The 27152-nt window shown below is 39.0% G+C and overlaps 2 protein-coding genes across 4 annotated transcripts in view; one reads left to right on the top strand and one right to left on the bottom strand.

Annotated features, from left to right (window-relative positions):
* The window catches only part of LOC310724681 (uncharacterized protein), a 108764-nt gene extending 82066 nt beyond the window's left edge, over window positions 1-26698 (top strand). Inside the window, exons 2-5 of one of the 2 annotated variants that reach the window (XM_083538955.1) lie at window positions 23694-23909; window positions 24179-25259; window positions 25856-26024; window positions 26140-26698. In XM_083538955.1, the coding sequence (XP_083395081.1) occupies window positions 24650-25259; window positions 25856-26024; window positions 26140-26179 (819 nt within the window). In that variant the 5' untranslated portion in view covers window positions 23694-23909; window positions 24179-24649 and the 3' untranslated portion in view covers window positions 26180-26698. Of the gene's footprint in view, window positions 1-23191; window positions 23910-24178; window positions 25266-25855; window positions 26025-26139 lie in introns of those variants that run through there. The other variant, XR_014533137.1, reaches the window with a different exon arrangement.
* Window positions 1-27152, bottom strand: part of LOC310724284 (uncharacterized protein) — a 699798-nt gene that overhangs the window by 328578 nt on the left and 344068 nt on the right. The window lies entirely within an intron of this gene.

Genomic DNA, 27152 nt, shown 5'->3' with positions numbered 1-27152 from the left:
TTGAGTTTCATCATATATGAAATATAATCAAGCTGAACTTACATGACTGAATAATTTGTATGAACCTGTTGTAGTCTAGAACACAGTCTGGAACAGGTACATCCAAGTTTCTCTACTGTCCATTTTAACCTTTCACCTTCCTCTGCACAATGTTACCTTCAGTGCCTCTGTGAATGATGGAGCACATCTGGAGCTTCCTTTTATCCTTCCTACTCTAATGAAATACTGCACACAACCGTGTTCCCTCATCACTGTATACTATGCAATGTGCACGTGATGCAATAACAAATGTTGACGTCCTTGTGACGTCACAGTGCGCCGCTATCGGCCACGTGCTTAAAAGCCAGAACACCCAGCAGCAGCCCGCAGAATAAACACAACCTATAGAGCAGTGCATTTCTCTATCACGCAACCAACCTGCGATCCATTGCAGAAGAAACACACTAGTGTTACTCTACATGTGTAAGTTACTCTACAAGTTCATGTTCACTAACCTGATCTTTAGTTTCACTGATTTCATTAATGATCGCGGGTTCATCGCTAGTCACGTGTTAGTCACGTGTTCACACAGAACTACTGGGAAGCACACTCTAGCTAGCATAGAAGGATCTAGAAGCAGAAGGATCCTCCAGTGAGTAAACGTGTCCAATCAGCATAAAGACCAACTCGGCAAAAACCCAACATCGCTCAGGAGCTGAGCTGCGTGCGCCACGCCCCCAAACCACGCCCCCTCCATAACACCTCGCCCCCAAAATACGCCCCCTCAATAACACGTCGCCCCCTGCTCATGAAAATGAGTACACAAATCGTCTTTATTTTTCTGATTAAGTTACCTTGTGGATAATCTGCAAAAAAAGAAAGAAAATACGCTGTAGAAACACTGATCGTTCAGATATTGTTATGAAAAATGAAAATACTTTATTAAGGGATTTGTAATTAAAGCTGTTTTCCATTTCTCCAGATTCAGCAAACTCTCTAGAAGTAAAGACTAGAAAAGACCTACAGAAATGGAGAACGCAAGCATAAGCCAGTCGAAGCTTCATGCCACGAAGACTCGAAGATGTATATATATATAAATGTTCCTATAAAAGTTTCTTACTATAATAGTAATATCTAATATGTTAGTTACAATCTTCTTCTTCTTCTTTCGGCTGCTCCCATTAGGGGTCGCCACAGCGGATCATCCGTCTCCATACCACCCTGTCCTCTATATCTGCCTCTTTTACTCCAACTACCTGCATGTCTTCCCTCACCACATCCATGAACCTCCTCCTTGGCCTTCCTCTTTTCCTCCTACCTGGTGGCTCCATCTTCAGCATTTTTCTACCAATATAATTCATGTCCCTTCTCTGCACATGTCCAAACCATCTCAATCTCGCCTCCCTCACCTTGTCACCAAAACATCCTACATGTGCTGTCCCTCTAATAAACTCATTTCTAATCCTGTCCATCGTCGTCACTCCCAATGAAAACCTTAACATCTTCAGCTCTGCTACCTCCAGCTCCACCTCCTGTCTTTTACTCAATGCCACTGTCTCTAATCCATACAACATCGCAGGTCTCACCACAGTCCTATAAACTTTCCCTTTCATTCTTGCAGATACTCTTCTATCACAAATCACTCCTGTCACTCTTCTCCACCCACTCCACCCTGCCTGCACTCTTTTCTTTACTTCCCTAACACACTCTCCATTACTTTGCACTGTTGACCCCAGGTACCTGAACTCCTCCACCTTCTCCACCTCTTCTCCCTGCAACCGCATCACTCCACTGCCCTCCCTCTCATTCACACACATGTACTCTGTCTTACTCCTACTGACTTTCATTCCCCTTCTCTCCAGCGCATATCTCCACCTCTCCAGGCTCTTCTCAACCTGCTCTCTACTCTCACCACAAATCACAATATCATCTGCAAACATCATAGTCCAGGGAGACTCCTGTCTGACCTCATCCGTCAACCTGTCCATCACCACTGCAAACAGGAAAGGGCTCAGGGCCGATCCTTGATGCAGTCCAACCTTCACCCTGAACCAGTCTGTCGTACCTACTGCACACTTTACTGCCGTCACACTGTCCTCATACATGTCCTGCACCACCCTCACATACTTCTCTGACACACCTGACTTCCTCATACAATTCCACAACTCCTCTCTCGGCACCCTGTCGTACGCTTTCTCTAAATCCACAAATACACAATGCAGCTCCTTCTGTCCTTCTCTATACTTCTCCATCAACATCCTTAAAGCAAATAAGGCATCTGTGGTGCTCTTCCTCGGCATGAAACCATACTGTTGCTCACAGATGGTCACCTCTTCTCTCAACCTGGCTTCCACTACTCTTTCCCATAACTTCATGGTGTGACTGATCAACTTAATTCCCCTGTAGTTACTGCAGGTCTGCACATCTCCCTTATGCTTAAAGATCGGTACCAGCACACTCCTTCTCCATTCCTCAGGCATCCTCTCCCCTTCCAGAATCCTGTTAAACAATCTGGTTAAAAACTCCACTGCCATCTCTCCTAAACATCTCAACGCTTCTACCGGTATGTCATCTGGTCCAACCGACTTTCCATTCTTCATCCTCTTAATCGCTGCTCTCACTTCCTCCTTACTAATCCTATCTACATCCTGCTTCACCAACTCCACATCCTCCAACCTTCTCTCTCTCTGATTTTCCTCATTCATCAGCTGCTCAAAATACTCCCTCCATCTTCTCAACACACTCTCCTCACTAGTCAACACATTTCCCTCTCCATCCTTTATTGCTCTAACTTGCAGTACATCCTTCCCAGCTCGGTCCCTCTGCTTGGCCAATCGGTATAAATCCTTTTCTCCTTCCTTAGTGTCCAACCTCTTATACAGTTCCTCATATGCCTTTTCCTTGGCTTTCGCCACATCCCTTTTAACCTGCTGCCGCATCTCCTTGTACTCCTGCCTACTTTTCTCATCACTCTGTCGATCCCACTTCTGTTTTGCCAACCTCTTTCCCCTAATGCTCTCCTGCACTTCCTCATTCCACCACCACGTCTCCTTGTCTTGCTTTCTATTTCCAGATGTTACACCAAGTACTTTTCTAGCTGCCTCCCTCATCACTCCTGCAGTAGTTGCCCAATCCTCCGGCACCTCTTCACCACCACCGAGCCCCTGTCTGACCTCTTCCCTGAACCTCACACTACACTCTTCCTCCTTCAGTTTCCACCATCTTATTCTTCTTTCAAACCTTACTTTCCTCCTCTTCTTCTTCGCCTCCAAAACCATCCTACAGACCACCATCCGATGCTGTCTAGCTACACTGTCCCCCGCCAACACCTTACAGTCTCCAATCTCCTTCAGGTTGCATCTCCTACACAGAAGATAATCCACCTGTGTGCACCTTCCTCCACTCTTATACGTCACCCTATGATCCTCCTTCTTCTTAAAATACGTGTTCACCACTGCCATTTCCATCCTTTTAGCAAAATCTACCACCATCTGCCCTTCCACATTCCTCTCCTTAAAACCATACCTACCCATCACCTCCTCATTACCTCTGTTCCCTTCACCTACATGCCCATTAAAGTCTGCCCCAATCACCAATCGTTCTTTCCTAGGTACACCATCTACCACTTCATCTAATTCACTCCAGAATCTTTCTTTCTCCTCCATCTCACAGCCAACTTGTGGAGCATAGGCACTGATGACATTTATCATCATCCCTTCAACTTCCACCTTCACGATCATCACCCTATCAGAAACTCTCTTCACCTCCACTACACTCTTACTGTACGCTTCCTTCAGAATCACCCCTACACCATTTCTCTTCCCATCCACACCATGATAAAACAGTTTAAACCCACCTCCAATGTTCCTGGCCTTACTCCCGTTCCACTTGGTCTCCTGAACACACAACACATCTACCTTTCTCCTCTCCATCATATCAGCTATCTCTCTCCCTTTACCCGTCATAGTACCAACATTTAAAGTACCAACCCGAACCTCTACTCTCCTACACTGCTCCTTTTCCTGCCGTCTCTGTAGACGTCTTCCTCCTCTCCTTCTCCTCCTTCGGCCAACAGTAGCCCAATTTCCACCGGTACCCTGTCGGCTAACGATACCTGTGGCGGTCGTTGTTAACCCGGGCCTCGACCGATCCGGTATGAAATTCTCATTTGTGATCCGCATATTTGATTTGGCACATGTTTTACGCTGGATGCCCTTCCTAACGCAACCCTCCCCATTTACCCGGGCTTGGGACCGGCACTAAGAGTACACTGGCTTGTGCCCCCCTAATGGCTGGGTTACAATTACAATTACAGTTACAATAATTATAATAATACATATGATAATAATGTTAGCAAGAGTGTAACAATAACTCAAAAACATTTTGTGCCAATTCTTTTTTTAAATAGTAGTTTTAACATGTCATATAATAATATAATATATAATGGTTTATCTAAATGTTTATTTTCCACAGAAATGTCAGTGTTGAAAAACAGTTTTTGGAACTTAAAGGTGTGTAAAGTTTTTATATTTTTGCCTTCAGTGTGTAAGAAAGTACAAGTTGATTATTACTGCATGATTCAGTTCTATTTAATGAGCATATAATGTGATAATGTCATCTGAGCACCTTTTCATTTCATTTTGTAAATTTTTTTACAGAAGCGAACACCAGACAAAATCTGGAAATCCGAGGCCTGAAGTACACAATCAGTATCTTCGAGAAAAGCATCTGCTTAATCGAGGTACTTTCTTTTGATTACAAACGCAGACGTCATTGAACTGAAGTGAGAATTGTGACTAAATAAAACGAAATGTTATTTTTGTTTTTGATCCTCAACAGGAAAAACTCTTCAAACAGGGAAATGAGTTGAACAAAGGTAACACTGAAATCTCTCTGAGTTTCTGTAGATGTTGATGTAAAAGGTATTTGCTTTGACTGTAATAAATTGTTTGTCATTACAGAGAAAAAGTGCTCCTCCACGCAGACTGAGAACGAGCAGGAAGCTGACAAAGGTATTTAGATGTGACATGTTATAAACTATTTTCTAGAGGAGATACAGATTTATATAAACATGTGCTAAACCTATTTGTACATTTCCCTCAAATGATCAGATGATCAGATTGAAAGTTATATTCATTATGCAGAAATCAAACATGCAGCTTTGTTTTATTGTTTATTTTATTGTACATGTTTTATTTTATATTCATACAGGCCCAAACCCCACAGCAAAGAGAACTGGATCAGACATGTCACCACCCAGGAAAGCTCAAAAGCCTCGACTTAATGCTGCTTCACCTGATCCTACAAACACAACACACACAACACAATCTCTCATCTCCAGTGCATTAGAAACACTACAAAAGTCCTGTTCTGATGTTTTACCTACAGACAGGATTCATGCACTTACAGGAACAAGTGACCTTTCAGTTCTGAGAGATGAAGAGAAACAAGTCATTTCTGAGTTTTGTGCAAACAAGGTCAGTTCATGCATGCGACTTAAACACTTTATTCTTTAGCTGTTGATTTGAGTTTCTCATATTTCAAAGTCGATCCATAATTCACTAGTCCTGATGTTCTTAAATTGAACAGTAGATATGATTGATCGAATTTTGAATCTAGGTTTTGGTTTCTACAATATCTAGTGGTTTTCCTAAACCCGGTCTTGTTGTACATATCAAATGATCGTTTTCTTCCGTCTCATTTAGTCCTTAGTAGAGACGTTTCTGTCGGTGATTTTGGGGAAGATCAAGGCAGAGAGAGGGTTTATGGGACATGATCTCCTGCAGTCTCTCTGTAGGGTTTATGTAGGCGTGTGTCAACAGAGAGGAGACTCTCACAAAGCACACGGTCTTGCCTACAGGCTCCTTAAAGAAGGTGAGATTATACTGATATTTTATTACTCATCTACTAAAAATGGACACTGATACAGAAAAGACATTTGTGTCTTGTATTTGGTGATGTACAGTGGATGTAAAAAGTCTACACACCCTTATGAAATTGCAGGTTTAAAAAAATATATAAAAGATGTAAACGTAAATGTCAGATTTATTACATCCTTAATTAGATCTAACAGTAAACAATAAATAAAAAAAAAATAAAAACATTTAATAGGTTTTTTGTTCAAAATGCGTTCTGGGCTCTGTCTAGAACATTCCAGAACTTTGACTATCCTTTCCTGAATCCATGTCTTTGTTAAATTCGATGTGTGAAATTCCTCAGCTTTTTTTCAGCATTTTGACCAGCAGCCTCAAAGCATTATGTCACCCCCACCATGCTTTACAGACATTATGGTGTTTTTCCACAGGGTTTTGAGTGACTGAATAAATCTTTTGTCTCCATCTTGTATTTCCAAAAACCTGCAATTTCATACAGGCGTGTCAACATTTTCTATGCAACGTCTTTCTTTTTATACAGTGTATTTACGTCCTGTCGTTTTATTGCTTTGCAGACTTTCTTAAAGCCCCCCAAGTGATTATGGGCATGGTGACAGCATGGCCAAGTATTTTATCCCATGAGAGCTCTTTATGCCGAGCAATTCACATAGTGAGCAACCGGAAAGCAAAGGGAACGATATTTCACTTCGTCAACAAGTATCTGCCCTGGGATGAGGTAAGAAGCTGATCCTCAGTGTTCCTCTCAGTGTCAATGTCTTTTTTTCAACTGGACTTTATCAAGTATTTCACTGACTTCTTAATCTACCTTTGATTTCCAAGTATCAGTGTAATCTAGTGGGACAAATTCCTTATAAATTCATGTTGTCACTACATTATTGTAACTATTGCTTTATTGCACAGGGTGTTTAAGAAAATATATTTTCTATATTGTATTTTCTTTCAGGAGCCTCCAGGAAACATCCACAATGCTATCACCAGCACCCTGAAGTCTTTTCTGGAAGACAGCAGTCTGAGGTTCCTGAAGAACAGCTGGTATGGTTATGATCTCTGCCCTGCTACCTGGAACTACATCTTCAGCCTGGATCTTCTGTGTGCACAACTGGGCTGGACTTGGACCATTACCAATATTATACGGTACTAAATGCAAAACATCTTCAACATATTTCATTCTCAGCTTTTTAATACTTGAACTTTTGAATCTAAATGATCAGAAATTACCGATTTTTTTTCCTATAACATCAGTGCTGAGAGGATTTCGGTCGCAAAGTTGATATTTAGGCGCCATTTTTATATCTTATTTTTAATACAATAAGATCTCACAGGGAAAAATTGGGTAATTGTTGATATAGTGATATTTCTGTGAGGAAATGTTTATTGTGCATTTATAAATGAATTTTCCAGGATCAGTGCTCAGACAGTCAGAGAGAATTCTGTAACTTTAGCTGTTAGTATTTCACCATGAGACGGTCTTTTTTCAGAAAGTGGTAGCTCAGTGGTGAAGGCTCTGGATTACTGATTGGAAGGTCGGGGGTTCAAGCCCCAGGATCACCAAGTTCCACTTTTAGGCCCTTGAGCAAAACTCATAATTGATCGTAAAACCACAATGACTGCTCCATTACCACTACAAAGACCCTCAACATATCCATTTATCCTCTTTTTTATTTACTAGGAAGGATCTTTGGCTGATAATAAACACTTGGCTGAGGCAAGCAAGAACAGAGCAAACACCGTTCCGAGACGTCTGTGTAGCAGCAGTTTTCAGGCTACTTGGTAAGTTTACTGTAAATCCTGTTTCAGAGCAACATCTCAGATTATTTCTGGATTCTTCAGCTTTTTACTCGTGGTCTTTGTCCTTCTCAAACAGGGCGACTTGGTCAACTAGGACTTAAGGAGAACATGCTAACGTCATTCGAAAACCTGGCAAAAAGCATAAATCAGTTTGGAATGCAAAATTTCTCAAAAGGTATTTCTAAAGCATCAAATAAAGATGTTTTTATCAATCTTTATCTTTATTCTCTGATTTTTTGTTTTGTGCTTCAGCAAGTCCTAATTTTGTATTGGATGTTGTGTGTAGGTATGCCATGGGAAGTGCAGCTCTCAGTCATCTATGCCATTCATGATCTGGCACCCAGCAACCCTGAAGCAGCTCTGAAGACTTTGGAATCATGGAGGAAAAACAGCACACAGCGCGTTTCCCCAGCCGTCATTAAATGCATTACGCAAATCAGCTTCCTTTGTCGTCAGACCAAGTCACAAAGATCACAGCGGTGATTTATCTCTTACACGAATAAAAAAAATTGAGTGATTAAAAAAAATAATTTATACGCTGTGTGGTAAAGTCTTATTTTTTTTTTTACTTTTATTTATATGTGACATTTTATATTTGTAGATCATTTTTCTGGTCATTCTTACTCTTTATGGGTTAATTATACATTTATTTTTGTAGTTTTAGTATTTCTTTAGTATTTCATTGTGACACTGTCTGGGCTTTAATGCTTTATACCAGAAAATGATGACGCATAATATTTTTATGATATGTATAATTCTTTTTTGTTTAATGTCTTATTTGCTACATTTTTGATGTAGTAATGACCTTTTTATTATTAATTACAAATTTGTTTTATCTGTACATTATTATAAATACTTTTTAAAGCTTTCCCAAATGTCATTTTTCCCCCTTTTCTCATACACAGCTTTTATAGAACAACGACACAACAGACATACAATCAATCAATCAATCAATCAAGCTTTATTTGTATAGCGCCTTACAGCAACCAAAAGGAGCACAAGGCACTTTCCAGTAAAAACAACACAATCAATAAAAATATAAGAAATATAAAAATGTAAAAATATAAGAACACAAAATATAAGTAAAATAGCAGTTGAAGCATCACAGCTCATTTGCACATTGTCACAAAGAAATACTAATAAAATACATAAAGTACAAATATAAATGTGTAATTTAATTTAATGTAAAAGAGCAAAAATGTACACACAAATTTATCTACAGATATAAAAAGTCATACATAAAAGAGTACATTAAGTTCACTCTTAGAATAGTATAATAATAATAATAATAATAATAATAATAAAAAATGTTTTTGTGATTTAGATTAAATAATGGCATATGAATTAGGATATGCAAATGTGATGTGATAAGACTTCTGCCTTTTTTGTTTGTTTGGTTTTTTTCATTACACAACAGCTGACACAGGGGGAGAATTTTTGCACAGAAGTTTTGCTGTTGAGAAATGTAGCTAGTTCGGTTTATAATATAATGATAATAAATATAATAATATAGAATAAGAGGGTGCATAAAGTTCACCCATGTAGTTCAGCTCAGGTCAGCTTCAGCTATCAGTAGTAGAATCAAGTATTATATAAAATCATTTAGCAATATGCTTCAGAGAACATATAACATCGCTTATATTAGTTTAAATCCAAGCTATAACCATGACTCAGCATTATTATAGTATATTAGTCAGAGGAAGACTGTAGTGTTTGGTTCAGGGAAGAGGTCAGACAGGGGCTCGGTGGTGGTGAAGAGGTGCTGGATGATTGTGGAATTGATACACTACTGCAGAAGTGATCAGGGAGACAGTTAGAAAGGTACTTGGTGTGACATCTGGAAATAGAAAGGAAGACAAAGAGATGTGGTGGTGGAATGAGGAAGTGCAGGAGAGCAGAAGGAGGAAGAGGTTGGAGAAACAGAATTGGGATCGACAGAGTGATAAGAAAAGTAAGCAGGAGTACAAGGAGATGCAGCAGCAGGTAAAGAGGGATGTGGTGAAGGACAAAGGAAAAGGCATATGAGGAGCTGGAGGAGAAGTTTAACACTAAGGAGGGAGAAAAGGATTTGTAGCGATTGGCCAGGCAGAGGAACCGAGCTGGGAAGGATGTGCTGCAAGTTAGAGCAATAAAGGATGGAGATGGAAATGTGTTGACTAGTGAGGAGAGTGTATTGAGAAGATGGAGGGAGTATTTTGAGCAGCTGATGAACGAGGAAAATGAGAGAGAGAGAGAAGGTTGGATTGTGTGGAGATGGTGAAGCAGGAAGTGGATAGGATTAGTAAGGAGGAAGTGAGAGCAGTGAATAAGAGGATGAAGAGTGGAAAGTCGGTAGGACCAGATGACATGGAGATGTTTAGGAGAGATTTCAGTGGAGTTTTTAACAAGATAGTTTAACAAGATTCTGGAGGGTGGGAGGATGCCTGAGGAATGGAGAAGGAGTGTGCTGGTACCGATCTTTAAGAATAAGGGAGATGTGAAGACCTGCAGTAACTACAGGGGAATTAAGTTGATCAGACACACCATGAAGTTATGGGAAAGAGTAGTGGAAGCCAGGCTGAGAGAAGAGGTGACCATCTGTGAGCAACAGTATAGTTTCATGCAGAGGAAGAGCACCACAGACACATTATTTGCTTTAAGAATGTTGATGGAGAAGTATAGAGAAGGTCAGAAGGAGCTGCATTGTGTGGATTGAGAGAAAGCGTACGACAGGGTGGAGAGAGGAGTTGTGGTATTGTATGAGGAAGTCTGGTGTGGCAGAGAAGTAGAGGGTGGTGCAGGACATGTATGAGGACAGTGTGACAGCAGTGAAGTGTGCAGTAGGAACGACAGACTGGTTTAAGGTGGAGGTTGGTCTGCATGGGGTATATCGGTAGAAGAATGCTGAGGATGGATCCACCAGGAAGGAGGTAAAGAGGAAGACCAAGGAGGAGGTTTATGGATGTGGTGAGGGAAGACATGCAGATAGTTGGTTTGAAAGAGGCAGATGTAGAGGACAGGGGGGATGGAGACGGCTGATCCGCTGTGGCGCCCCCTAATGGGAGAAGTTGAAAGAAGAAGAAAAATAAAGAGTATAGTATATTGTGGATGATCTGTTGCATTGTTATGTGCAAAAGTGCATGATCAGGGGATTTTTGAAAGAAAAGCACTCGCATGTGAAAGCTGACAGGTGCCATTTCAAATCCCCAATATTTCAAGTAAATTTCTAATATTTCTCTAAAATATTGGCTTCTGTAGCCGTGGATACATAATGATGGTTTTAAGAGGTGGATTGGTTCAGTTAGGAGACCACTGAAAGTCAAGGTGTGAAATCCACAGCAGCCACTGATCACACAGATATATAAAATGAAGATACATGGACAGGTTTATTGCACAATTTCCTTTGAAAACATACATATATATATATATATATATATATATATATATATATATATATATATATATATATATATATATATATATATATATATATATTCCACCCCTTAGAAACACTTATGAAGTTGACTAGTTTGGATTTAATTTTTTTAGATTTTATTCCATTACACTTTTTCGCCACGTGATGGCGGAGTTTCCTTAGGATCCAGTGACTTCTTGAATAAGCAGGGAAAAAAGTCTTACTGTATAACATGACAGCTCATTTACGATGTTAGTCGGTAAGGTAAACAGAGAGTCTTATCTGGGCTCACAAATCTCTTACTGGTATATCCTCTTGTCTAAACAGGAAAACGACTTTAGGTCAGCCTTTTGTGTGTGCATGTGTGTGTGTGTGTGGACTGTATCATCCTGTGTATAAATACGTGTCTGCCACCTGCAATAAACTGAAGAGAGGAAACATTGCTACATTCTGTGTGCTGTGTATTTCTTCTTCCCTGAATTCAGAAAGGCACTACGGAGCATCACAGGTCATATGGAAAATCTCTCCAAGTTTCGTTTTGGGCATGATAAAAATCTAACATTTGCATATGCCAATTAATGTGCCATTATTTCTTCTAATTTAAATTTTTTTTTAAATGCCTTTTTATTCTCTTATAATCAACATTTTATATGTGTAGATCATTTTTCTTTAATCCCAGCTGTTAGAGTTGCACAAGTCAGTGCACTCTTAGTGCTGGTCCTAAACCTGGAAAAATGGGGAGGGTTGCGTTATGAAGGACATCCAGCATAAAACATGTGCCAAATCAAATATGCGAATCATGAATCAGAACTTCATACCGGATCGGTTGAGGCCCGGGTTACCAACGACCGCCACAGGTATCGTTAGCCGACGGGGTACCGGTGGAAATTGGGCTACTGTTGGCCGAAGGAGGAGAAGGAGAGGAGGAAGACGTCTACAGAGACAGCAGGAAAAGGAGCAGTGTAGGAGAGTGGATGTTCAATAATCTAACAATATCTGAGTAAAAGAAAGGACGTTGTGAATAAATGTGTGTTTTGTTAAAGGTTTTTAATTTCGCCTCGTTATATTTATTTTTTATTTGTAATAAAAATGGAGAAATGTGTGCTGCATTAATTGCGCATTAATAAAATTTGTGCTGTTAAAAAGAATTTGGGTTAACGTGTTTATTAACGCATTAATTTTGAAAGTTTTTTCAGTATAAAGGACATTATATATAGGCCAACCCAAACAGATCACAACAGTTAAGTTTTTTTCATGAGCTATTTATACTTTTGCATTTTCTTTGTAGAATCTGTACAAAAACACACAATTTCACTTAATTTCAAAACACCAGGAAAACTGTAATGCAAGAAAAATGCACAAGAATCTGTATGCGCTCTCTGTTATACTGCATGTATTATTTGTTTTATATTAATGATGGTTTCTACAGCTGTGGCATCATGTTGATGTTATTAAGAGGATGTTTGGGGCTGAAGACAGATGATTGGGTGTGAAACGCACGACCCGCCACTGTAAAGAGACAATCAATAACACTGTGCAGATCTATTATGTGTTTTATTTATTTATGTACAAAAATATAAAAAACAATTATAATATGTATTAAACATTATTTATTGTAATAATTTTTTTGGTCTTTAGGTGAGAACAAAGAAATCTGATCTGCTTCAGGCACTTGGGGATGGCTGGAGGAACGGGCTTTGTGAGGTCTTTCTTCCACGATTCTAAAGCGTTCAGAGCGACTTTGGGGCTGCTGGGTGCCAGATCATGAGTGGCATAAACCACTGCGAGCTGCACCTCCCACGGCAAATCTGCACACAAAATCCATCATAAAATTAGGACTTGCTGAAACACTTTCCTGTTGATAGAGAACTAAAAATCAGAGAATAAAGATAAAGATTAATTAAGGACTTGTTTAATTGATCCTTTAGTGATACCTTGCTGTCTCCTGAACTCAGTGATGCTTTTTGTTAAATCCTCCACTGATGCTGCCATGTTCTCCTAAAGGCTATTTTGGCCAAGTCGCCCTGTTTGAGATAAAGAACATGAGTGAAAAACAGAAGAATCCAGAAATAATGTGAGATAATGCTCTAAAACAGGATTTACAGGAAACTTACCAAGTAGCCTGAATATTGCTGCTACAGAGACGTTTCTGTACTTCGTTTACTCTGTTTGTGTTTGTTTCAGCCACGTATTCAAAATGAGCCACACACTTTTTCTGATGAATTAAAAATTGGACATATTAAATTGTAATTTTATGCAACAAGAATGGCAAATTTGCAGTATTTGGGACACACACTGTCTCATATGAGTCTCACATTTGCCAGTTTGCAATTTATCTAATGTTTAATAAACTAGAAAGATGAGAATTAAACACGTTGAAACAGTTTCACATTCGGTACCGAATAACATGGGAGACGGTCCAAATCCAGCCCAGTTGTGCACAGAGAAGGTCCAGGCTGAAGACGTAGTCCCAGGCAGCAGGACAGAGATCATCACCATACCAACTGCTTTCCTGGAAAGTCAGATTTTTGTCTTCAGCCTTCAGTGTGCTGGTGATGGTGCTGCAGATGTTTCCTGGTGGCTCCTGGCAGAAAAATACATTATTTCTTTAAAAACCAGATCAATGAAACAATGTTTACAATAATATGATCATAACTAAAAGGTCACAACCAATCACAAGTGCAGATGATTGAAATACTGAGGTCGAGCTCTAACTGTGCATTCTGCTCTTTTTATAACCTCCATTTATTACTCTTATGTGAGGAGGAGTCCTAGAAAATGACTTCAAATGACTCCAAGATTTTAAATACACATGCAAAAGACCACATGTTACTAAAGGGTTTATGTATCAGACAGTAGCAGGGGTAAATAATGCTCTAGAATAGTACATGAGTATGTAATTTGAGGCACAGATTTAGTTTGTTTATTCAGTAGTGAGCACAGTGTCACATGGTTCTATATCACTTCCTTTATTAGTATATTATGAAACACAGATTTTTTTGCTTGCATGATTATTGCACTGATCTGATCATTTTGTCATAAACAGCATCATTAACGCTGGAGTTAAGTGCAGTTTCTTTGCTGCTCATTATCAGCGTTTACTCACACTAATAAAAAAAAAAGGACTACAATAGTGATGTCCTGTAACACTTTTTGCTTGAATTTTTTAAGAACATTTTTTAATACTTATTGATTTAATTCAACATGAATTTATAATCAATTTGCTCCATAGATCACATGGACATTGGACATTAAAAGTAGATTAAGATTGCAGTAAAACACTTGAAAATTCCAGTTGAAAAGCGATATTTATTGACTGTTCTGGTGACTGTTGTGATGAGAATCAGCTACTTACTGTATCCCAGTGCAGAAATTTGTTGAGCAAGTAATAAATCTTGCCGTATGCCTTCATTTTGGACACGATGTGAATGGCTCTGCATAAAGGGCTGTTACAGGAGAAAACACTTGGCCATGCTGTCACCATGACCATTATCAGTTTTGGGGCTTCAAAAAAGTCTGCAAAGAAAACAAAATGATACCACAGATTTAAAATACACTTTATAGGAAGAAATACAAAACCAAAAACATAACACAAGTGGCTTCTTTATATCACTGTCCGGATCATTTTTAGTAAATATTTAATGAAATGTCAATAAATCTCATCTTCTTTGAGAAATCTGTAGGCGAGGGCATGTGCTTTATGAGAGTCTCCTCTCTTTTGACACAAGCCCACATAAACCCTACAGAGAGACTGCAGGAGTTCATGTCCCATAGACTGTTTCTCCGCCTTGATCTTCTCCAAAACCGCTTTCAGAAACGTCTCTGCCACGGCTAAATGAGACGGAAGAAAAAGATCTAAATCAAACATGTATTCAAGTCATGTATTTGAAACAAATATGAGGGAGTTAAGACTTGACTGTAGATTAGGTTTAGGACAACTACTAGAATTTGCATAAACCAAAACCTGGAGCAACCATTTTTGCGTGACAAATCATATCTACTGTTCAATTTCAGAACATCAGGACCAGTTAATTATGGATTGACTATTAAAAATAAGAAAACTCAAATCCAGAGCTATAGAATTGCATGTGTGAATTGAATGCACACTAAATAAAACAGAAGATAATCACTGACCTCATTCACACAAAACTTGGAAATGACAGATTTTTCTTCATCTGTCAAAGAAGGAAGTTCAAATTTCCCTTTAAGTAGTGCATCAATGCAGTTTGGTGATAAAACATCATAGCAGGAATGCTGCAGTGTTTTTAATGCACTACTGATGAGGGATTGTTTTGTGTTTTTGTGAGCTGCAGCATCAAGTCGAGGCTTTTTAGCAGCACTGGGTGGTGGCATGTCTGATGTAGCTCTCTTTGTTCTAATATGAACAAAAATGTGATAAAATCACATGACACAGACAATTCTACAGTACATATAATACATTGGGAATGTGACATTACAGGAAAATAATCAGTATAAATAAAGTAAAAACAGTAATAGAAACTTACTTGTTTTTGTTGGTGTCCTGCATCTTTAAACTTTTTGTATATAAAGTGTGCATTTATTAAATATTTCGAAAAATATCCACAAGCAGTCTTGATTGTCCTGTCGTCAGAAAAGTAGATTGATTGTGTACTGGTTTCTATGGAAACGGGGCGTGGTTTTTTGAGGTGTAGTTCTTTTTTGGTCTCTATTGATTGGTCCGTAGGGGAAAATTGATGCACCAATCAGGGACGCGGACGCTACCAGAGAGGCGGAGTTTCTTGGATCAACGAGCCATCGCTGTAAAAGTGATGGGAAGATCGGATCATTTTAGTGACTCGGTTCTTTGAATCTCGTTCATTAAAATTAGCGAATATTTTGTGAGTCATTTAGTTCCTCTGCATAACCTATGGAGATTTTGCGATGATTTGCTCACGCGCGTCCAGTAGAAAATGAATGAATCACTCTTCGAGACGAATCGTTCTTCTGAGTCACATTAAAGACTCTTTCAGAATCAAGGAATCGTTCATAACTGACTCATCACTACTCTGCATCATCAGTAATGAGCTTCGGGAGAAACTCCGTGTTCCAGGTGGAGGATGAACACCCTCTGCCGGGATGGAGCGACTGTAAGACCCTGCAACGGTGACTTTCTAGTCTTTATGGGTTTTATTCTCTTTTCAACACCGAGTCTCACACTTTGAGAACCACTGAGCTAGGCTAACTAGCCGGCTAACTAATCTTAGCTTTAATAGGTTTCATCCTCAGGTTAAATACTCTACATTTAGTGAGCTATTAATAAATGATAAATAAACTTTATTTTGGCTTCTCCCGTTAGGGGTCGCCACAGCGGATCCTCCGTATGTTTGATTTGGCACGTTTTTTTACGATGGATGCCCTTCCTAACGCAACCCTCCCCAATTTATCCGGGCTTGGGACCGGCACTGAAAATAGCTGGGGTGGGTTCCCTGACCGGGGATCGAACCCGGGCCGCAGCGGTGAGAGCGCCACATCCTAACCGCTAGACCACCAGGGAACCTGAGCTATAAATAAATGATAAATATCTTAATAAAGAATAATTGAATGTATTCGTCTTTTGGTCAATTTGTGTCAAATATTCTAATAAACTAACAAACACAAGAACAGCGCTAGCAAACCCGACTAGCATGAGGCTAATGATGATGTCTCCATTAGCCGAAAAATTAGCCAAAATATAAAATTCTCCATTAGCCGAAAGCTCAATTTCTGCTCACTGCAGCATTTCTGTAAATATTATCACTCTTTTTTTATTCTTTATTGTTAGTCAGATTTATCAGCTTTTTCCTGCAAGTCCATGAATTTGATGGTAATGATCAGAATTAGACAATAAATGAGGAACAGATCACTTTTCTTCTCTTCACTCCGGTACCGATGGTCCTGATCACCTTTCCACCTGTTTGAGGCTTTTATGGGGGATTTGTTTATCAATAATAATTGTAATTACAATAATTATAAATATTGCAACTAGCTATTTTGGTAATCAATTAATCTAATGATTTTTTTCCTCAATCAATTGGATAAAAAACAAACTTATAATTAGATGTTTTGTTTATTATAACTGTATAAAATGCTAATTTAGAGTATTTATGTATAAAAATGTATTTAAAACAAATGCAAAAGTCACATATTGAGTTTAACAATCTTTAATTTAGACATTATAAAGTTTATAGTAGCTGCTTGTTGACGAGTGCATGTGGGATTTCACCTTGAACACATTCACCCATGCTGGATTTCTTCTTTCTGTAAAAACACAAAACAACAAAATCATTTAAGTATGAAAGATAAAGCAATTTGTGTAAATCAACATTTGTATTGTATTTTACAGATGGCAAGTCTGCAAACATACTTAAAAAATCTATGTAAAATATTATACAAATTTTTTATATAATTTTTGTTTAAAAAACTACAGTAATTTTTTTTAGTTGTGAAAATATAAAAATCTAGAATATATAATAAATACAATGTTGTATAATAATGAAATGATATGCATGCATTCAATATATAAAACTTAAAAAACAAGCATTTGAACGTAGTAAAGCCGCAGTAAATCACATTTTTAGAACAGATAAGTTACTGTTGTAGACAAATGCTATAAAAAGAGAATGAAAAGGAGAAACGCAGCAAGTTAACAGACTTAATGAAAAAAAAAAAGGAAAAATATGCATCAGTGTACAAATGCTGTTATTTACTGCTTTTAGATTTAGTGTTTGTTCGCACCGTTTTAATGAAATCATCATGATGATGTGATCGAGTCGATTGCGCAACCTGATGCTCGCGAGTCACGACAGAACAGATCCAGTGCGACTCCCGAAGTTACAAACAAACAGTTTACACAATAACACTTTATTAAACTACACCATTTTCACATGATGAGGATAACAGCATTCGCTCACAACCAATTTCATTATCGATTAGATTAGTTGTTGCAGCTCTAATAATAAATAATAAACTCAGTGTTTCAAAGAGAATAAAAACCCATAAAGTTTGTAAACTCACTGTTCCAGCAGTCGTACAGTCGCTCTATTAAACATTTTTCTACTATTGAACATCAGGTAGCTGGTAAGTGTCTAAGTAGTAGTAGAATATAATAGACCCTTTAGACCAGGGGGGTCCAAACCTTTTTATTTACTAAAGTCCTGTATTAGATCTGTTACATATGAATTGTGTGTGGACACGACGTCTCTCCTGAAGGTTGTCGGTTACAAGACGGAGACGACAAGTTATGGACGGCAAACTTTTTTTTAACGACCATAAAGTGTAATCTATTAATATAAAGTGTGGGTTTGGTCATATGAGCGGATTTCAGTCGGCATCAGGGGGTAATTTTGCTGGTGTCGGCATAAAGACTAACAGCGGTGTGTAAGAGCAGTGTCTCTGTTGTGTTACAGCTTCATCAACACTTTAATCTCGTAAGAAGCTCGAGACCACCACATCCAGAGTCCACCCACATCCAGCTCAAGTTCCAGCTGTTTAATATTCAGTGAAAGCTTCTTCAGCATCTGTGAGTGACGTCCAGATCTACAAGAACACACCCACACACACACACACACACAGACACACACACACACACACACACACACACACACACACACACACAACAATAACTATATTTAGTACCGTATTTTTCGGACTATAAGCCGCTACTTTTTTTCCCAGAAAAACAGAGCTGCTGCACGGGAGCTTGGACTTAATGAGTCGATAATAAGACGTTGGAAACAGCAGCATGAGGATCTGAATCGGTGCAAAAAGACAATAAAATCTTTCAGAGGGAAGAAAAGCAGATGGCCCGAACTAGAAAATGAGCTTGAAGTCTGGGTCAACGCACAGAGAGCGGACGGCCGAGGTGTTCCAACTGTGCAGATCCGACTGAAAGTGAAAACTATCGCCACCGCAATGAAGCTTGAGAATTTTGGAGGTGGACCATCGTGGTGTTTTAGATTTATGAGACGTAAAGAATTGTCCATAAGGTCACGGACGACTCTGTGTCAGCAGCTCCCTCCCGACTACGAGGAAAAAATTTCAAACTTCCGCAAATTCACTCATGTAAAGATAGCGGAGCATTCCATCGGCCCGCACGACATAATTAATATGGATGAGGTTCCGCTGACATTTGATCTGCCGTTTACTCGGACTGTGAACAGAAAAGGTGAATCATTCATCGCGCTAAAAACAACTGGCCACGAAAAAAACACTTTGCCTGCGTACTGAGCTGTACGGCATCGGGAGAAAAACTTTCACCGATGGTCATCTTCAAACGGATTACGATGCCAAAAGAAAAACTCCTGATAGAAATTGCTGTCAAAGTAAACAAGAAAGAATGGATAACGGAAAGCCTAATGAAAGAATGGCTGACTCAGTGTTACGGCAAGAGACTGGGATCTCCGTTCCAGCTGGATAATTATAATTATACAATTATAATTATACAATTATTATCTGCAAGTGGATCCTGACAGCGTGGATCACGGTCAAAAAATCCACTATAATCAACGGGTTTGGAAAGGCTGGACTACTGTGTGTTGAAGAGGGCAGCACGAGCTCAGCGGGGAATTTGCCTTCAGATGAAAGTGACAAGAGCGACAAGGAAAACGATTCTGAGAGAACATCGGATGAAACAATTCTGAGGCTGTTCAACTCCGACACCGAAGGAAATTACTTCAGTGGTTTCAGTTCGCAGGAGGAGGACCAATGACTTTACTGGTAGGCTCCTGTTTTGTTACAAGCCGTGTTACAGGCACTGTTTTTCGTTAAAGCCTGTGTTAAGTTGTTTAGTTTCAGTGTAGGCACCTGCGGCTTATAGACAGGTGCGGCTTATTTATGATAAAAATATATATATATTTTTTAATTCAGTGGGTGCAGTGTGTGTGTACGGTAGTTCATGCTTTTTTTACATCTAGATTAGACTACTGTAACGCTTTACTGTCTGGGTGTGCGAGTAGGTGCATAAATAAGCTTCAGTTAGTTCAGAATGCAGCAGCAAGAGTCCTCACTAGATCTAGGAAATATGACCACATCACCCCTGTTTTAATCATCTACACTGCTCCCAATCAAATCTCGCATTGATTATAAAATACTACTACTGACATATAAAGCACTTAACGGTCTCGCACCGCCGTATCTGAGTGAACTTCTGTACCAGTATGATCCTCCACGCCTACTTAGATCAAAAGGTGCAGGCTATCTGTTGGTTCCTCAAATAATGAAGACTACAGCAGGGGGCAGATCTTTCTCTTATAAAGCCCCACAGTTATGGAACAGCCTTCCTATCAGAGTTCGGGACACAGTCTCAGTGTTCAAGTCGAGGTTGAAAACATATTTATTTAGTCAAGCCTTTGATCAGTAGATTTTTTCTTAGGTAAAGGCTCAGATCTGGAGGGAACATGGATATAGAGTGTTTGGTGAACTGGGATATTTGTATGCTGTCGTCCCCTCACATTCACACGTTCACTCAGGTTTGTTGACGGTGGGTCGTCTCTTATCCCAGAGATCCTCATGTCTGTGTTACCTTCTGGTTCTCCCTTGTAGTTATGCTGCCATAGCGAGTCTTGCCGGAGTCCAAACTGCACAGTGACAAAAAATTTCACTGCTCCTGAGGCTCCAGTGACCACTGTTCCTGCTCCTCTCCCCTCCGTGGATCTTCCCACTTTGTCCAGGCCTGCCTCTGGATAGTGTTCTCTTCGACTGGAGGCCACTCTGTGCAGCTGGGGACGGTTTCTCATCAACGCCTTGGGTGGTTCCATGAAATTCCGGAGTAAGAACGGGAGCTTTGAGGATGGATGGGACTGTAGTTAAACGGAACCTTTATTTTAATATCATTTACTTTTGTCACATTTTCCCAACATTTTATCATGTGGATTTTAATTCTTAGTTAAATTTAAATGATGTTCAACACTTTAATAATAGAAACAAAACACACACTATATTTAAACATGTAATTTTTATTAAATATTACAATAAAGATATATATATTTTTGTACTTTATTATATGTATAACATGTGCTCACATGCTGAATCTAAACCTGCCCAGAGATTAGCAGATTTTTTGCTCTCCACTGCTGCCATTTCCTGTTCTTCATGAATTATTAAAGAAGTTGTGTATAAAGTGATTGTTTTGTCGTTTGGCCTTTAGTTTTTCCTTCATTTATTTCTCTCAGATTCCAAAGTTTCCTCCAGCTGAGCAACACGTTCCTCCAGTCGCTCTCTGTCTCTCATCAAACTATCTCTCTCATCCTTTGCAGTCTTCTTCTCTTCCTCACAGTGGTTCAGGAAATCCTGCAGCTCTCTGGTGGTTTGGCGCTGTAAGGGGATCATCTCCTCCATGTCTAGTTTGGTCTTCTCTTTTTCTTTCAAAATTTTTTGTTTAAATTTAAAAGTTTCCTCCAGCTGAGCAACACGTTCCTCCAGTCGCTCTCATTAAATTAATTTTCTCTTCCTCACAATGATTCAGGGAATCCTGCAGCTCTCTGATGGTTTGAAAGTGTATGGTGGTCATTGTGTACAAGTGTACAATGTCTAGTTTGATCATCTCTTTTTCCTTTTCAAATTTATTTTGTTCAAAATTCAAAGTGGCCTCCAGCTGAGCAAGACGCTGCTCCAGTCGCGCTCAAATGATCTCTCTCATGATCTGCACACTCTTTTCCTCAGAGTGATTCAGGGAATCCTGGAGCGCCCTGGTGGTCTTGAGCTGTAAGTTATTACTCGTCTTCATGACTCGCTTTTCCTTCTTTCTTTTCTTCCAATAATTTCTCTCATATTTAAGAACGGCCTCCAGCTGAGCAACTTGTTCCGCCAGTTGTCTTCGTTCTCTTATCAAAATCTCTTCCTCATTATTTGCAGTTTTCCGCTCTTCTTTACAGTAATTCAGGGAATCCTGAAGCTCCGTGATGGTCTGGAGCTGTAACTCCTCCATGTCAAGTTTTGCCTTCTTTCCTTTCTCTCTTTTTAATGTGGCCTCAAGCTGAGCAACACTTTCCTGTAGTTGTTTTTGTTCTCATGCCCAGCTTTCTCTCTCACTTTCTACAATTTTCTCTTTTTCCTCATGGACTTTCAGTGAAGACAGAAGCTTAGTGATGTTCTGGAGGTGTGTGGCGTTTCTCTCATTTATCTCCTGTTCCCGGTCCTTTCGCTCAGAGGCCAAAGTAGCCTCCAGCTCTTGTACCATCTGTACCAGAATGTCTTTCTCTTCTGTCTCTGGTGTTCTCTTCTCCTTTATCAGATTAAGAAATGAGTCCAACTTTGCTGTTACTTTCTCTGTGTTTCAGTGCCTCCTTCTTTTCAGCAGCCTGTTTAGATTTCTTTTCTCTTATGCTTTGAAAAATCTCTTCCAGTTCCATTCTTAACTTTGTCTTGTTACTCACAGTAACTGATCAGAGAAATGAAAAATACTGACTGTTCTGACTTATACAGACTTGTCCTACTGTGATGTCACACAGTGAAGCCCCACCCTTCTTCTGTGACGTCACATCTGTGCTCTCCTGCACTCTGCGCATGTGCTGATTATGAGTGTTGTTGCTTCTTCACAACTTTCCTCCTCTTGTCTCTGTTGTGTTCCTGAGAGAAGAGCGATATTACAGTCGTAAATAAGATAAAAACTGCTGTAAACTGTGTATAAAGCGAGTGAAGGTCAGCGGGACTCCATGCTTTCTGAGGACGGACCGGGGCTAGCTTAGCATGCTAACTTCAGTAGATATCTCTGTTACATAATACAAAGGAACAGATACTTTATCCAAGCCTTGTGAGGTCAGTCCAAAAACATTGAAACTCAGTGGACAAGCTGTTCAAAATTGGAACTTCTTGAGACTTTTACCTCTCATAATTGGAGACAAAGTGCAGAACCCTCAAGATGATGTCTGGCAGTTAACATTGCAGCTCAAGGACATCGTTGACTTAATTTGTGCTCAGCAAATTTCCAAGGCCCAGGTTACTTATCTGGATGCTCTCATCCAAGAATATTAGAAAACCAGAAAGGCATTGTTTCCTAATACCAATTTAAAACCTAAACACCATTACTTACGACATTATCCATGGCTAATCCTGAAATTTGGCCCTCTCATCAGGCTTTAGACGATGCGCTTTGAGAGCAAACACAGTTATTTCAAAAACCTGTGCTTGACTCTTTCAGAGAGACATCAAATGTTCCAGGTCTTCCTTTCTGCTGGGTCAGTCAGTCCTCCAGCATTGCAAATAAAATATGGCTCACCATTTTACTTAGAGCTTTACAGTGAGCAAGTTAAGGACGCAGTCCTACATTTTGGTTTTACTGAAAGGAATACAAAGATTCCAGTTGATGTTCAGTACAATGGCCTTCCTTACAGGAAGGGCCAGTTTTTTGTCATGAAGTATGATGAGTCAGTGGAGTTTGGTGAACTTCTGCTGATTTTTGTTAAGGATGATTCAGCTCTTAATTTTCTCATGAGAGTTTATGATGCTGAATTTATTTCTTACTACCACATGTACTCAGTAAAAAAAAGACAGAGTGCAGACTAATCAGTGAACTGATTGACTTGTGGCCATTGTGAAAAATAGTTACCAGATTATTCCACTGAAGCACAGCATCTTGTCAGACTGAATCCCTTAATTTTATTGGACCAGAGACCAAACTCTTTGTTTGTGTGTCTTCACAGATATGGCTGAATCACAGCTGCTAAAGAACATAGGGGATGCGATAGCAGGAGTGCTTCTGGACCTTCCTGATCAACTTGTTAAGTCCGTTGAAGATACTTTGAAAACACTTGGTGCGACAACCACAGATGATTTAAAGTACATTACAGAAAACGATTTGCTGCCAGTGTTAAAGCCCATACAAGCCCGAAGACTGGTTGCTGCCTGGACCCAAAATAGTGAGTATAGAACAATGTCACCACACCACCCAATGGCACACTTGTTACCATGGTGTTAAGGTTAGAATATGAATTTTTATGAGTCTAATGATGATATCATCATTATTTCCTGAATAATTAATTATTATTATGCAATAGGGGGCTGTTTCAACATTTTTTTTTTTTTAAATGCAATCTGTTATGTCTCCAAATGCATCTATACAGTGTGTAATTTAGCAAAACAGAAAAAGCATTTCTCAATGTTTAATACTTTCATATCTTCTTTTTAGTCTCCGGGACTTCAACACCAAAATCTGTGCATTCATCTCCACTGGTTGTCTTTCCCTCTGCACCCTCAATTTCTTCTTCACCAGCGTCATCCACCTCTACATCATCTTCAGGAATCTGTACACCATTAATACCAAACTGCTTAGAGCGATTTGAAATCCCATGGCAGAGGCTCCCTGAGGAGTTAATACAAAACTTGGAAAGACAGAAAAGACCTAGTGCAAGACAACGAAGAGAAATGGTAAGGATCGTGGTCTCTGAAATGATGAAGATTTGCAAGAATCCAACCAAACACAACATAACAGAGATAGCAAAAAGGATGGTGGCCAGGTATCCAAAGTCTCTGCAAGATGTGATCGATGGCGGCGTTATTGGACCAGGATATCATTCTCTGGTGAAGCAACTTCAGGAAAGAGTTGAAAATGTCAAGCGACCCGACACATCAAAGGTTATAAAGCGTAAAGCAGCATCAGATGATGACGGACACAGACGAAATACCTACCGAACAAAAAGCAAGTGTTCAAGACACCTATGGATGTATGAGCTGGGAGCCAAAGCATTTGCCACTCTCGGAGACTGTGGAGAGTCAGCTTGAAAAAAAAGAAGAAATGAAGATGTTTAAGAAGAACTACAGTACAGATGTTGTGAAAGAACTAGTCAAGTGCACCTATTACACCCAGCGTAAAGACCTCAACAAAGGGGCAAGCATCCAGAAACTATGCCAGGAAAAGCCCTTTCTCTTCAATGAAGTTGGTATGCCAGCACATTTCCAAGAGCTGACTGGTGTGAATCTGATGGAAACATTCCTTGCCAATGTAGACAAAAAAGGGGCACATCTGTTAAAGTTCCTGAGATATGTTGATGCACAAAAAAGCAAACGAGTCCAGAACGCTCTTCTCAAGCTTCAGACTGAAAGAGGTCAGTCCAGTGGTTGCTCCCAAGAACTCATTAAGATGCTGCTTCTTTTACTGGCTTATTTTGATGAGAAGGAAGAGCTTCTGTTCCACTGTGTTGAGACGACAAGCCTTGCAGAGGATGTTCAGATGGAGAAAGTGCCACGAACACCCTTCATTATTGTTTGTGGTAAGTAAATAGAGCAACTGTTTTTTCTGATGTAACTGCAATGTTATTGTACTCGTGGCTTGTTTAGTTTTGTTCTATAATTTCCCACAATTTGTATAAGATTTTATGTAGTCCAGAGGACTTCAATACATTGTCATTTATTCATTCTCACACACATTCACTAGCTTACGTACTGAAACACTGGCTAACACAAGCTCAGAAGCTCAGCCAGTAAGATGATTCATCCTATGATGGATGTAACTATTGAAGATGGATCCTGCCTTAATTGGTAATAAAAAAAAAGAACTAAATACATGGTTGATTAATTATTGTGCCAAATACAGCATCCAAAAAAGAAACTTTACCAACTTATTTCATTATACATTGACATAGATCAATATTTATCATTTTCAGTTTTAATTTAAAATTAGCACTATTATTTAATTTTCCCTTTTATTTCCAATCTTATTGTTTAATAATTTTGTATTTGTTTACTACCAATATTGGCAGGGTCCATCCTCCAATTTGTTTCAAGTATCTGCATTATATATATAACTGACATTGAAGCCCCTGTTATTAAATGTTTGAATTTATTTTTTTATTATTATTATTCCCAGGTTCCTCCTGCTTCGCTGCTAAAACGTTCATGTTGAGCATCGACAAGAAGATTGTCAACGACCACATCACAACCTTCACCTCCTCCATCTGCCTGATGTTTGGCAGTTATTACTGCTTTAACATACACTACCCAGTGGAACTACGATCAACACTGGAGTTTCTCCAACGGTAATATTCTGTTTTTATGAACACCTTTTTTGGATTTATCAAACGTATCAATTTGATATCCATCTCAGGTTGTTCATTTTCTCAATCTTTCTCTCACTCTTTTTTTTCCATAAAGGTGTTTCTTTTCCATAAATCCTGAGAGGCACCGAGGTTGAATTTAAGAAGAAAAAAGTGTTCAGTCAATCCCAGAGTCCTCACTCTCATCTCAGACATTGCTGACCATGAGTGGACCTAGTGCGACCCCTCTTGTTGTGGACAATGTGATAAAGGTGTGTTACAGACTCTACAGATGTTTTTGTTGTTGAAACAATTGTTACACTTCTGAATGTCAGTGAAAAGTTTTTAACAATTTGGAGTTTTACTAAACAAGATTTGTTAAAGTACCTGTTCATTTCTTTTGCTTGTTAGTTCCAGGAGTTTCTTATTTTCCTACAGTAATTGTGCATTCTAATGATGTAAAAAGGGGCTGCATGTACATCACTAGCTAGCATTTTGTAAATCAAACACTTCTGTAAAGTTTTCCTTTTTTTTTTCAATTACATGATGCAGTTTGAAGATGTAGAGTTTCAGCTTTACTGCACAGCTCTGTGTGTAAAATAAGTCAGTGATTTTTTCCCAGGAATTTCTTGAATTCAGATTTTATTGAAATAGAAAAATAGTTTATTTTCCTATAACTGCATTTGCATATTTTAAAATAAGGAACATTTAACTTGTTTGAACATTTTTGTAGTTCAAACAGCACCAATAACACTTAAAGTTCTCAAAGTTATGGTAAATGGGTTTGCAAATTGTCTGCCACAGTTGATGTAAAATATAATGTATGATCAACTTATAACACTGGTTTTGCCCAATTTGAAGAGAACTCATTGAGACAGTCCTTGGTGATTTGAGTGAAATGTTTAATATTTGATGTTCACAACTCCATAGATGGTAAATAAAATACTTTATTTAAAATATAAGGTGGACATTTGTCTTGCATTTGTACATTTTAATAAATGAATGCATTGTGTATTAAGCTTACAGAATAGACGGATTAAAAGAACTCGTTCTGAAAAAGAAAACTACTAGGCAGACTTTACTTGGACTTAAAAATTATTTGTATGTATGAAATGAGGTGGTAGTTGATCA

Source organism: Silurus aristotelis (assembly GCF_946808225.1).
Source record: "Silurus aristotelis genome assembly, chromosome: 1".
NCBI classification, from domain to species: Eukaryota; Metazoa; Chordata; class Actinopteri; order Siluriformes; family Siluridae; genus Silurus; species Silurus aristotelis.
The sequence above is the reverse complement of the archived record's forward strand: the minus strand, read 5'-3'. Positions and strand labels throughout refer to the sequence as shown.